The sequence below is a fragment of the Chiloscyllium punctatum genome, chromosome 5, assembly GCF_047496795.1.
Source record: "Chiloscyllium punctatum isolate Juve2018m chromosome 5, sChiPun1.3, whole genome shotgun sequence".
Taxonomy (NCBI): Eukaryota; Metazoa; Chordata; class Chondrichthyes; order Orectolobiformes; family Hemiscylliidae; genus Chiloscyllium; species Chiloscyllium punctatum.
In genome coordinates this window covers 119,277,290-119,291,516 of record NC_092743.1, presented here as the reverse complement: position 1 = coordinate 119,291,516, position 14,227 = coordinate 119,277,290, and the positions used below count along the sequence as shown (strand labels likewise).

Here is a 14,227-nt window from a genome sequence, read left to right as displayed (position 1 = left end):
GACATCAACCCGCGGAGAGCTTGTTGGAAAAGCTCAACAGATCTGCGGCATCTGTGGAGAGAAATCAGAGTTAATGTTTCATGGCGAGTGACCCTTCCTCAGAACTGTTACGTTAACTCTTATTTCTCTCTACAGATGTTGCCAGATTTGCTGAGCTTCTCCAGCAATTTCTATTTTTGTTTCTGCTTGACAGCATCCGCGGTTCCTTTGGTTTTTGTTTAGCAGAAGGTTTGCCCCTGATTCCAATGAATCCTGCTTTGCTGGGGCTTCTTGATGTTACACTCAAGGACCTTGATGTCAAGGGCTCTCACTCTCATCGCCCCTGTAGAATTCAGGTGTTTTGTCCATGTTTGAGCCAAAGCTGTAATGAGGTCAGGAGCAGAGTGTCCCTGGCAAAATCCAAACTGGGCATCACTGAGCAGTTATTACTGAGTAGGTGATCCTTGATAGCACTGTTGATGGCACCTTCCATCACTTTACTGATGACCAAGAGTAGACAGATGGAATGGTAACTGACTGGATTGGATTTGTCCTGAATTTTGTGTATAAGACATACCTGGGAAACATTGTCAGACAGAAGCCAGTATTATGGCTATACAGAACAGTTGGGCCATGCGTGTAGCAAGTCCTGGAGCAGGTCTTCAGTACTATTGCTAGAATGTTGTCAGGGTCCACAGCCTTTGCTGTATCCAATGTCTTCAATCATTTCTTGATATCATGTGAAATAAATCAAACTGGCCAAGGACTGGCATCTGTGACACTGAGAACCTTTGGTGGAGGCAGAGATGTGCAAGGACATCCTGGTCCCCCTGAACACAGCACTTTCTAGTCGCTCCCATTTAAAAACATTCAGCCCTTATTTTTCTGCTCAAAATGAAAACTTACACTTTGCCATATTGTACACCATCTGTTAGGTTTCTGCCCAGTTACCCGATATCGACATTGCCTCGATCACCATTGATTTCCAATAGCCCTTTGCTTCTGTTCTACAATTGCTTTATAGATTTTCAAATGTTGCTTCTAGGCCCCAAATGTCTGTCTGAACTCCTTCCAAAAGTGGTGCAGTCCAGAATCACATCCTCTTTCAAAAGATCCAACTTGTATTCCACTTACCCACAGAGTCACAGAGTATCTGGATTACTTAAACTAATTAACTTGTAGCTTCAGCACAAAAACTGACTTGTAAAGTACACAGAGAGCAAGATCTCACTTGCTAACCCCTGACTTTTGAACCTCGCTCTAATCTGGAATGAATAATTTAAATTTCAAATGATAGGGAAATCATTCTCAGGCTTGCTTGTCTTCAGTTCCCAGCTGCAGTTGGGTCCACCTGCAGTTTGAAGGCTTTCACCCTTCTAACGCTGACCTTCAAAGAACACATGGAAGGACAATAGATGTATATGTACCCCGTTCAGCCCAGCAACTTCTGAACTTAAGTTACCTTATCGAAAAAAATTGATCTCCAAACTAAAATTACATTCATAATGCACAAGTCATCAAATTACATTTTCATAACAAATCCCTACACACGTAACTCCAGCTCTGATGAAGAGTCATCTAGAATCAAAACTTTAGCTTGGTCTCTCAATGAATGCTGTCTGACCCACTGTAATCTCCTGGATTTGTTGTTTTCACCACACTAAAATAATTTTCTTACAATACAATTAATTTTATTAATGGTTTAAAACTTAAGCTATCCTAAACAGAGCAGCCTTGAAAATCCCAAGAAGCAACAATGCTTGTTTGCGTTGTCACCCATTTTCGGTGTCACAGCTAAGAAGATCTACCCCATATAAGAAATTTGAGAACAGGGTATTTGCCACACTATCTGTCCTGACAATATCCCTCAGACCTTTCTCTTAAAAAAAAATGGACTACCAATTACAAAAAAATATTTTCTGTAAAACTAAAAACAGGATTTAATGGGAATACTTCTTTATAACTACAACTGGATAAATGCAGGGACACAACATTTAAAAGTCTCTACAAACCCAAGATATTTTCAATTTGTATGGGTTTAAAATAAACTGAAGGTCGTGTCCCATCTTACTCTCACTGCAGTCCAACAATAATGCACTCATATTCTGTATGTTATTGTGAAATTAAGTTTGAAATCCAATGTTACTTAACTTCTAGTTTCTACACAAGGTTTAGAATGGATGGACAAAAGTTCCTGAATTACCGAAATAAAACACACCCTCTATCTGCACAGATCCATTGCCTGAGAAGGAAAAGGGAGTGAATGAAGTTGGAAGGGAGGGAAACAAAAGGAAGACAAAAAAAATAGAAAATAAAAATGAAGATAGTACACCCTTCTCACTCCACTGTGATACTCACTAATAGCATTTTACAATGCACAATATAAATTCCAGCTTGTTTCAACATATAAACTAGGATAAAAAGTTGACCACTCAACCCATTGAGCCTGTTCTGTCATTCAGTAGGTTCATGACTGATTTGGTTGCTGATCATACTTGCAACTTTTGGATAGCTTTTTACCCCATTGTTTGTCAAGAATACGTCTTGTGGTGTGATTGTAACTTGGTCAAGAAGTTCTGGGCTCAAGTCCCACCTACCCTGGAGATAACACGTCTGAACAGGTTGACTAAAGTAATGATACCTACCACTGTCTTAAAAATATTCAGCACCCCATCCACAAAGATCCAGGCCTTCCAGCACTAATGCACATGTACAAAAAGCACTGCAGAAATTCATCACAGTACCGTCCAAACCTATGATCACTTCCACCTAGAAGCACAAGGGGAGGAGGTAAATGAGAACACCACCTGCAAGTTACCCGCCAAGCCACTCACCTTCCTAACTTGGAAATATGTTACCATCCCAACATGCCACTGGTCAAAATCATGCAACTCCCTCACTAACAGCATTATGGGTCTACCTACAGCATGCAGACTGCAATGGTTAAAATAGTTAGCTCACCACTACTTCTCTGGAGCAACTAGGTATAGGCAAAAATCTGGGCCCAGCCAGTGAAGCCCATAAACCCCAAATAAGAAAAAAAAATCCAGCATCCACTTACAAAACATAATTCCAAATTAAAACATTGGCTGCTAGTTTTGAGGCAGGTCAATAAATGATGCTCAGCTTGTCCAATTATTATGCAGCTGCAAACAGCAAAGCAAATAGAAATGTTGGAAAAACAAGTCATTATTAAACTATACAATATTTTCATTAAACCATTTGATGTACTGCATTCAGCTTTGGAGAATGAGAGTTTATCAAAGAAGGCCTAACAAAATTACAGAACAGAACAATACGATTCCTAGTTTCGAGTTGAGTTATTTGGAAACACTGGAGTAACTTGGGACTTTTCAGCTAACCCATACAAAGCTATTGGGAGAGATGACAGGAGATCAAGGCAGAACAAACAAGATGGCAGATTGCTAATGTTGATCTTGCTTTGAGCACCCCCTGTACAGTCATAATCTTATATGCCTCACCCTGTCTAAACATGCTATGATCTGTATATTCTTGTTTGCTATGATCTACACGTACTGTTTGCAAAACAAAGCTTTTCACTGTACTTAGATACATGTGACAACAATAAATCAAATCAAATCTTGAACAGTAACTCAAATTAAAGTACAATAGAATAAGCAGCATAATTTGGAACCAGATCAAATAAAACAGTGATGTGAAATGCCCTGACAGAACAAAGAGTCATAGAGTCACACAGTCATAGAGATGTACAGCACAGCAGACCCTTCAGTCCAACCTGTCCATGCTCACCAGATATCTTAACCTAACTTGGTCCTATTTGCCAGCACTTGGCCCATATCCTTCCAAACCCTTCCTATTCATATACCCATCCAGATGCATTTTAAATGCTGTAATTGTACCAGCCTCCACCACATCCTCTGGCAGCTCATTCCACACATGCACCACCCTCCGCAGGAAAACGTTGCCCCTTAGGTCCCTTTTAAACCTTTCCCCTCTCATCCTAAACTTATGCCCTCTAGTTCTGGACTCCCCCACCCAAGGGAAAAGTCCTTGTTTATTTACCCTTTCAATGCCTCTCATGATTTTATAAACCTCTATAAGTTTACCCCTCAGCCTCTGACACTCCAAGGAAAACAGTTCCAGCCTATTCAGCCTCTCCTTATAGCTCAAACTCTCCAACCCTGGCAACATCTTTGTAAAATCTTTTGAATCCTTTCAAGTTTCACAACAAACGTCTGATAGACAGGAGACCAGAACTGCATGCAATATTCCAAAAGTCCTGTACAGCTACAACATGACCTCCCAACTCCTCTACTCAATGCTCTGACCAATAAAGGAAAGCATAACTAAACACCTTCTTCAATATCCTATCTACCTGCAAGTCGACTTACAAGGAACGATGAACCTACACTGATTAACACTTGAAAACAGATCTATGGGTCTGTCATGAAGGCTGAAAAAAAAAAGTCAGCTGATAGGATTGAGATGTGTCGCTTCTTTTTTAAAAAGGATTTAGCAAAGCGAGTTGAACAGCTTACCACATTCCTATCTACTTAGTCTTCCAAACTTCCTGTATGAATTGTTTCCTTAATTTGAAAGCAAGAAGGATTTTGCAACAGAGGTTCCAAGTCACAAGGTTTTAAAGGAAGAAATGAAATTATATGAGACAACTTCAAGAAATTGACTTTTAACTTTGAAGAAACTTTGTCAAATGCTTGATCCCACTGTGATTAATTATGTATGACCTTTTGACAAAGTGCCATATAATTAGCTGCAAAGGAGCTCTGTTTCTTACAAAGGACAACATTGGCTCATCTAAGGGAGTAGGTCTTTTATTAATTCTGTTTTAGTAGGGGTGTGGGTGTGAAGGTGGCACCATGACATTCCTAGACTATTCTCCAGTGAACACTGATTGGAGACGTGTAAATATTTTCTAATCAACCTGTTCAAGGATGTTGTTACACACCTCGGAAGATGGGATTTGAACTCTGGCCTCCTGGCTCAGAGACAGGGACACTACTATTGCATCATAGGAATCCTCAGGATGACTCAGAGACCCACAGCACAGAAACACTTCTGGTCCAACTCGCCCCTGTCAGCCAGATATCCTAAATTAATCTAGGCCTATTTGCCAGCACTTATCCCTCTAAACCCTTCGTATTCATATTCCCATCGAGATGCCTTTTAAATGTTGGAATTGTACTCGCCTCCACCACTTTTTCTGGCAGCTCATTTCATAAATGCACCACCCTCTGTGTGAAAACATTGCCCCTTTGGTCCATTTTAAATCTTTCCCCTCTCACCATTAACTTATGCCCTCTAGTTTTAGACACCCTACCCTGGAAAATAGACTTTGATGATTCACCTATACATGTCCCCCATGATTTTATAAACTTTTATACGGTTACCCCTCAGCCTCCGATGCTCCAGGGAAAATAGCCCTAGCCTACTCAGCCTCTCCGGAAAGAAATTGAAGACTGCACAGGCTGGAGATCAGAGTCAAAAACTGTGGTGCGGGAACCGGTCAGGCAGCATCCGAGGAACGGGAAATTCGATGTTTTGAGCATGAGCTCTTCAAACATCGATTTGCCTGCTCCTTGGATGCTGCCTGACTGGCTGTGTTTTTCCAGCACCACACTTATTGACTATTCAGCCTCTCCCTGTAGCTCAAATCTTCCAACCCTGGCAACATGCTTGTAAATCTTTTCTGAACCCTATCATGTGGGAACTATTTGGGAATCAACATAAATCAGTTGTGTGCCGAACACTCAGGGATCACCTGCAGGAACAAAAAGGTGATCAATTTACCACAGGTGTTAGACATGTGGATTAGAGGGTATGGGAAGGAGGAACAAATAGATGGAAATGAATGTCTAGCTGATGCTAAACAGAAATGCTGATACTTGTTTATAATAATAATAATAATTTGAGTAAAATCACTGCAAAAGATTAGCAAGCTTTGAATGTAACCAGAGTTATTCTGTGCGTTTTGTGACGTTTTTATGCATCTTTATGATTCAGATCAACCTTGTCCACAATTCCAGGCTGAAGTTGTCAAATTTGACACGAGTAGGTCCACTTAATGAAGTTTCCATTTTAAAAAAACTTATTTTAAAAAACCTGAATATTGTTTTTAAACTGTTCAAGACTGTTTCTTTAAGTCATTGTCAGAAGTTGTAAATTAATTTACAAGCAGTGGACAGAACACATTAAAATATTTTGTGATAAACCAATTTTCAGCTATAGAACTGAGAGTACAACCTTTCATTACAACCTTTCATTTGTAAAGTAGACAAAGTAACAACTTCTATCATAAAATGAAACAACTACAGATGCTGCAGGTTCGAAACAAAAACTGAACTTGCTGGTGAAACTCAGCAGGTCTGGCAGCATCTGTGGGAAGAAAGCAGAGTTAATGGTTCGAGTCCAGTGGCTTTCCCTCAGAACATACTGAGTTTCACCAGCAATTTCTGTTTTTGTTACAACTTCTATTCTGCAGCTTCGAGGATTTTATGCTTGTGATTATGCAAAGGATTCTTCGTAGAAACTTGACCTGAAATTGCATCAGTGTCATTTCAACTGTATTTTATACAAAGAGAGGCAATTCCACTCCAAGGGTGGTTTACAAAGCAAACACATGAAAAACTGGTAGGCTGTTACAAACTAGCTAAGGCAGGTCTATGATGACAGTTCAAGATATATTCTTATTACCTGGAAAGTTTGGATCTAAAATGGAGAGAACCATTATCTTTAGGCTTGATTTGTATTTCGACATTGAGTATATGTCTTAATGTACACAAATAATGAAAGTATGAGAGTTGCCTGTAAATGTGTTTAAATTCATTTAAAGTTATGCTTTTAAAAACCCCTCAAAGTGAATAGTTCAGTGTTTTACAAAAAGAAATATTACAGTAAAATAAATTGAGTCTATTGCCTAGCAATGAGGTGTCCTATAGCAGAGGGAAATGGAAACAGAAACCAGTTATTTCTCAAAGATAGAACCATCCAGAAGGACAGTGAGTGTGTTGGTTTATTTCATACAAAAGCAGGTCATTCAGGAAGAAGAGGCCTATAAGAGTAACAGGAGAAATGCAGGCCCAGATGCTTACAATATCAGTAAGAGTAAAGCTCCAGAGACAAACAGTATGGAAGTGGCATTTAAGGATGCATGTTAAGAAGTAAGTGAACTGTGTTGTCAATTTAAGGATCTTGTGAATATATATTAATTAAAGAACACCACATCAAGTGAATTCAGACATTATTCAGAAAGAATCCAAGTACAGCCACACTACAGAATGCGAAACTTTAAAGTGAAAATAAGATGACCCTTCATCGAGGTTTGAGTACCTTAAGAGTGTTGCTGAAGGCAAGGTCAAATCTTTATTTCTGATATGCGTAATAAGATGGTTTCACATAGTTTTATAAAATGCATAATAGTTTGTGACTTTTCACTTGTAAGTAATAAACTTTGATACTCTTTTGTAAAAATACTTTTGGAGCCTCTTTAGAAGGATAAGAGGGGGATCTGATTGAAACTCACAGAATTCTGAAAACCCTGGATAAAGTGGACGTGAGAAGATGTTTCCACTAGTAGAAGAGACCAGGACCTGAAGGCACAGCCTCAGAGTGAAGGGATGGCCCTTTCAAACTGAGATGAGGAGCAATATCTTCAGACAGAGGGTGGTTAATCTATGGAATTCATTGCCACAGAGGGCTGTGAAGACCAAATCACTGTGTATTTAAGACAGAGCTGTATAGGTTAGTAAATGGATCAAGGTTATGAGGAGAAGGCGGGAAGTTAGAGACTGAGAAACATATCAGCCATGATTGAATGCCAGAGCAGACTCAATAGGCTGAGTGGCCTTATTCTGCTCCTATCTCTTATACATTCAGTGCCTGACTACCGCAGTGACCAAACTTCAAAAATAAACCTTATGGGCTATCAAGCCAGATTTCATTCTGGAATCCAACTTATCCAGTATTACCATCAGTTGGGATCAGAACTGTTCTCTCATTCTGACTAGCATGACAGTAATTTGAGATTATATCTTGATGCGTATACAAAAATAACTTAACATCCCCTCAGCACATGATCCCACTTTACTTTGGTGTGAATGCAGACAATAGAAAATATAAAGTCATGGAAGCAAGATACTTCTTAAAATCATGAGAGATTTTCAGACATATTTTTGTCCCATGTTTTCATTCGAGGTTCTGAAACTGGGTGCCAGGACTCCAGCTGTGGCTGTGAACTGACATTTTGTGGTCAGGAGCATAGAGACAGCAATGGCTGCCTTGGAATTTTGACCAAGCTACACAGCTGCTCTTCTATTGGAATAGGTACCTGCTTTTACAGCTCCCTTCTGTCTCCAAACTGATCCTCCTCTCCTCACTCGCTACTCTGCCCATCTTCCCTCCACTGTGTGTACCACCCCAACCCATCAGTCTCTGCCCCATCCCATCTCCACTCTTGAGATCTACTCTATATCACATCTCTGCCTTCTACAATACCACACTTAACTCCCCTCTCTGCCCACCCCAGCTCTCTGGAGGGGTTGAAACAACTTTCAAGCTTCACCACAGTGTCACAATGAGAAAAAGTTTGAAAAGCAACTGTTGAAATACTGGTAGGCTTTCCCAATCAACATTTTGAGAGTTGAAAATACAATTTTCACAGCATACTTGTTCACGGTTATATACTTAAAATGGCAGGTCAGTCGATACAGTTTCTAAAGGTTACTCTGGTAAAATTGCTCATCATAAATTTCAGCTAGTTTCTTATGGTTAAAAAAAAGCAGAACCAGAACTCTGTACAAGAACTCTGGGGAAAAAAACCCACCAAAAATCCTGTCAGTACTGTTTTACAGTCTGATTTAAAAGATGTCATGCTCTGAAAGCTGCTGTTGTCAAATAACACTAAATGCAGGAATGATCTAGATGAAAAAAAGTGAAGAAATTAAACATATATGTGGCTCAGTCAAGAAGGTTCCTTCTTCACTTATTTTCTCCTGGTACCCTACCTACTTGCAGAAAGCATCTGAAGACTTCTAATATCTTACACATTCAATACTCTCACAGATCAATCTTAAAAGTTTACTTGCAAATTAGTTTACTATTTTGCACATAATAGCAAGATTACTATGCCTAGTTTTAGTGACTTTACTTCCTACAAATCAAGTGACCAGAGGTTTAAATCCAACTTCAGGAAGAGGCTACAAAAGGCCTTGGTGGGGCAAGGCTGTGTGCATTGGTGTCAGTCCCTAACCGAGATAAATGGGAGATTCTGAGGCAGGAAGAACTGCTAGCTAGAAAACCACCCAGTAAAATCTGAAAGAATAATGGTTGATATGAAGATGATCACATGAAGGTGACCCCACATAACAGGGAGAAAATACAGAGAAAGGAAGGGTTATTGTTAAGAAGAAAACCTTTGGTCAATAACCATTGCATCTATGTATCAGCTATACACTTTCAAAATAAAATTTAACTTAAAATATAATTGCATATGAAATTCAATAGTTGGCTTATGGCATTACTGCTTTAAACCTCTCCTGCATCTATAAGGATCAAGTCAGGCACGTGGTCAAACATTTACATCTTGTGACAACACTCGTGAAACTAAATATCACCCAAAAGACAGCTATTCACTTGACCTACCAATGACTATTGAATCTAATACTCACCCCTACACCACTTGTCCAATGTGGCTGCAAATATATATTTGTCACAGGATATAATGTGGTGACTCAACAAGGTTATTCCAGCAGTGCCCTCCCCTGTGACTACTTCTCATCAAGAACAGCAGCAGGAATGCTGAAGGTGATAATGTCCCTGTTAGACTCGCTTTTCAGATGTCGATATTGCTACTTCCTCACTCTGTATGTAACTATTTTGGGAGCATCAGAGACTTCAGTAGTGAAGTGGATGAAATGGATCACTGCCACCTTCTATTTCTATCTTACTTTAGGTGTTGCTTCGTCACATCACCAGCATTCCAAGAATAAATTTTTAAAAAGTGAAATTGAATGATTTACATAGAAAACCCAATCATGACTTAGATATCAGAAAATGTAGATGTGTGGCCTATCTGCTTTAAGATAACAAAGAGGAGGAATGTGGTGCAGAACACAAAACTTTCCATTCATTAAACAGTGATGTAGAATCTTCATCATCCATTGGAGAAACAATTTTCAAACTTAAACAAGGAATGGCACTTATAATAGTAGTGTTTCCTAAGTATTACACAAGAGTATATCTTCGATTTGGGCTACCATCTGGGATCCATAAACTTCTAATACATAGACATTAGTGGTAAGTGATGGATGTCTGCTGGTGGCAGTAGGTCCACAGATTTTTGATAATATTATTTAGAGTAGAGGACAGCAGAATGCCAATCCAGGGTCACCTAACTCAGGAAATAAGCACCAACAGTTTTGAGAGAATCAGTGCCCAGTTTGTAGAGATTTGCATTCCCCCACCACCCCCCAAACTGCTGATGACCTCATCTGCATGTTTTATTTTTGTCTGATCAAGAATCTATAAAATTTTCTCAGTTTTTGAGTTCAGTTCCCCTATACAAATAAAGCTGTTTCAGGGCACAGACAACCCACCCCACTAGAGGTGCAATGTTAAAATGGGCAGAAGATATACTTGATTCAGTAGACTGAGAAGACATGACAAAAAAAGTCAATAACACAACCATTTTTTAAACTTTAAAAGACATAACATGTTGGAGCTAATTGATACATATAAAGAGGCTCAGATCTTCCCATTCGTAGGTATACCACTTATCTTCAAACATAAAGTCCTCACCATTTTAACAGTTAAGAAGAGGGGATTCAAAAGTGGGAATAGACTGAAATAAGTGGGTAGCTGAAACATCCCCTTCAGTCCTTCAATGATTTTCGACTGCATTAAAGGGTCGCTATCCCCTTTAAAATATTAAGCAAACCTGGTTGTATTTACAAACAAACATTGGCAGCAAGGTCACATCACAAAGTACGTGGATAATGAAAATGGTACACAACATCGACGAACCCCATCACAAAACCAAGCATTGTCAATGAAGGTTAAAGAAAGATCGCAGCACCAGATATACAATTCTGCCCAAAGCCAACTACCTGGACTGGTCGGACACGTTTACAACCCAGAGTTTAACAACATTACCAAAAATTTTCGAAGAGCTGACTTGCTCTTTTGAAGAAAAAAAAACTTCCATCTTTAGCTTGTTATGCTCCAAACACAGAGCAACATTAAAGCTCCTGCTGACATCTCTCCGAAAGCATGCAGCAAACATGCCATTAAATCTGAATGAGAGGGGAGCACAGATAGAGAGAGAGCTAGCTCCAGTCAGCTGGCACATCAGCTGGAGTTGTCTTCCTGCTTTCTGCAAAAGGAAGTCAATTAACCCAATAAAAAAAATACACATAAGCAACCTCACCTTGCACTGCCATTATATCAGCGACTCTTTAATCCCAGCAGTATCCATTTAGTGTCCCTACAGTTATGCTCCAAAGCTAAAGAACTCTCCAACATACAGGATTCTCCAGAGCTTCTGTCGCTCTTCTCCGACCTGCACTGAGCAGCACGGCGCATGTGCCTCTGGAACCTGGGATTTGTAGTCTCCCTCCAGCACTTCCCAATCACTGGCTGAAGCGGAAGGCAGCAGCAGTGAGCGCATCGCACTCCACACAATGCGAACAGCGAGAGCAGCAATGCAAAAGCCCAGCGGAGTGGCAAAGTCCTCCCACGGCAATGCTCTCACGCTGATTAGGATCTTATGGAGATGAACTCTAATTCCCAATGTGCTTTGAAATGTAGCAGGTTGCTAAGGCTAAAGGGTGGCACAGCAAGGCTGTAATGTCATTGAGAATTCAAGCAATCTTAAACATTTTCTATTGGCAGCAATGACGTGACCGATTTACAGAGAGCGGCAGATAAAAGAACATTTATTTAAAAATTTAAAGTGAATCGAATCATTTTGAAGCAAAAAAAAACACGAACTGCTTGATCAGGGCTCAATTCTTCACAATCATCCCTTACTTACTAAATTTTAATTTTATTTAATTCTGAAATTAGTTTAGACTAAATTTCTTGGCATTTGAAGTGCTTGCCATTTTTAACCACGGAGATGGAGATGAGTCTAGTAAATTACGTAATTTATTTCATGGTAATGTCATTTGAAAACCATGTGATTTAAACACAAATTCCTTCCTTGTATGTAAAGTTTTCACTGACATTCTGTTGAAAACTGTATTCTCTTGAACTTTAATTAGCACAACCCGATACGAGACTGAGTATAATCGTAAAATGATCTTTAATCAGGTTTTAAGCTTACTGCTCAGCAATAGCCTGCTCACATGCCCAGGATGGGTGCTGCCAGGGCCACTCAGCTCCTGACCCTCGTTAACAACCTTGGTTCAAACACAAACAAAAGAGCTGAATTCCAGAGGTGAGTTGGGATTGAGAGGCCTTGAGACTAAGGCTGTATTCAACCCCGTGTGGCATCAAGGAACCCCAGCAAAGCTGGAATCAATGGGTATCTGGGCAGACTCTCCATTGGCTAGAGTTTGGGGTGGCATGGTGGCTCAGTGGTTAGCACTGCTGCCTCACAGTGCTAGAGACCCAGGTTCAATTCCCACCTTGGGCAACTGTTTGTATGGAGTTTGCACATTCTCCCTGTGTCTGCGTGGGTTACCTACGGCTGCTCTGGTTTCCTCCCACAGTTCAAAGATGTGCAGGTTAGGTGACCAAAAAATATAGCAATGGAATTAGATCATTTAGCCCACCCAGTCTACTCTGCCATTCGATCTTGGTTAATATGTTTCCCAAATCAATTCTCCTGTCTCCTCCCTGTAACCCTTGATCCCTTTACTAGTCAAGAACCTATTTGTCTTAAATACACTCAATGTCTTAGCTTCCACAACACTCTGCAGGAATGAGTTCCACAGAAGCACCGTCCTCTGGCTGAAGAAATTCCTCCTCATTTCAGTTCTAAATGGTCGTCCCTTCGCCCTAAGTCTATTCTCAGAAAGGTTACATTGCCCTTGGAGGTAGTGCAGGCTGGGTTTATCCCATTTAACCTATTTTTGAAAGGTTACATTGCAAGGAGAGTTAATATGAACTAACATTCTATTTCCTGTAACTTACAGGGATAAAGAATGATTTGATCAGACATTAAGGAGAACATATTGGTACTTTGGAAAAATATATTTCCATTGTGGGGGTGTGTAGACTAGGAGAATATAAAAATTATAGTCAGATCTTTCAGTAGTGTAACGAGAAAACACTTCCATGCACAGCTGGTGGTTGAAGTTTGAAACTCTCTTCTGGATTAATGCTCAATTACTCGTTAATTTAGATGTGAAACTGACAGACGTTTGTTAACTGAAAGTATTGAGGGATGTAAGAAAATTATGAGTTTATATCAAGTTGGAAATAGCTCAGTCATGATCTCATTGACTTTTCTCACTCGAACTGAATGTTTGTTGTGTTAGGGTGACTCAGGAGCCATTGAAAAATGGCATGTGTGTCTTTTTTACAAGATTCTGGATCCCATTTCCCAGCTTTCCAATTTTCAGAAGTGTTTTTTTAAGGGTATGAGCAGGTTCAGGTCACAGGTCCATACTTGGCACTAGTAGATGTTGCTGGCTCCTTTGCTAAGAAGGGCATTTCCTACGGCTCTGCAATTTTCATTGACACAAGCCAGCTTTTAAAAGTGTTGTAGTCCACAGCAAATGAAAGATGTCCTAAAAATAGTCTGAATGAAGGGTCATTTTGAAAAGGTCACCCACATAGAACATAGAACAATACAGCGCAGACAGGCCCTTCGGCCCTCGATGTTGTGCCGACCTGTGAACTATTCCCAGCTCGTCCCCCTACATTATCCCAAAATCATCCATGTGCTTATCTAAGGATTGTTTAAATCTCCCTAATGCGGCTGAGTTGACTACACTGGCAGGTAGGGCATTCCACGCCCATACCAATCTCTGCGTAAAGAACCTGCTTCTGACATCTGTCTTAAATCTATCACCCCTCAATTTGTAGTAATGCCCTCTCATACAAGCTGATGTTGTCATCCTAGGAAAAAGTCTTTCACTGTCTACCCTATCTAATCCTCTGATCATCTTGTATGTCTCTATCAAATCACCCCTTAGCTTTCTTCTTTCCAATGAGAAGAGACCCAAGTCTCTTAGCCTTTCCCGATAAGACCTTCCTTCCAGATCAGGCAACATCCTGGTAAATCTCCTCTGCACCTTTCCCAATG

General features: G+C 40.0%; 1 protein-coding gene across 2 annotated transcripts in view; it reads right to left on the bottom strand.

Moving 5' to 3' along the window:
• samd12 (sterile alpha motif domain containing 12) overlaps positions 1–11,542 on the bottom strand; it is a 157,193-nt gene extending 145,651 nt beyond the window's left edge. For both annotated transcript variants that reach the window (XM_072571219.1, XM_072571220.1), the window contains exon 1: positions 11,402–11,542. In XM_072571219.1, coding sequence (XP_072427320.1) covers positions 11,402–11,414 — 13 coding nt within the window. In that variant the 5' untranslated portion in view covers positions 11,415–11,542. The remainder of the gene's footprint in view (positions 1–11,401) is intronic.
• Positions 11,543–14,227: the final 2,685 nt, after the last annotated feature.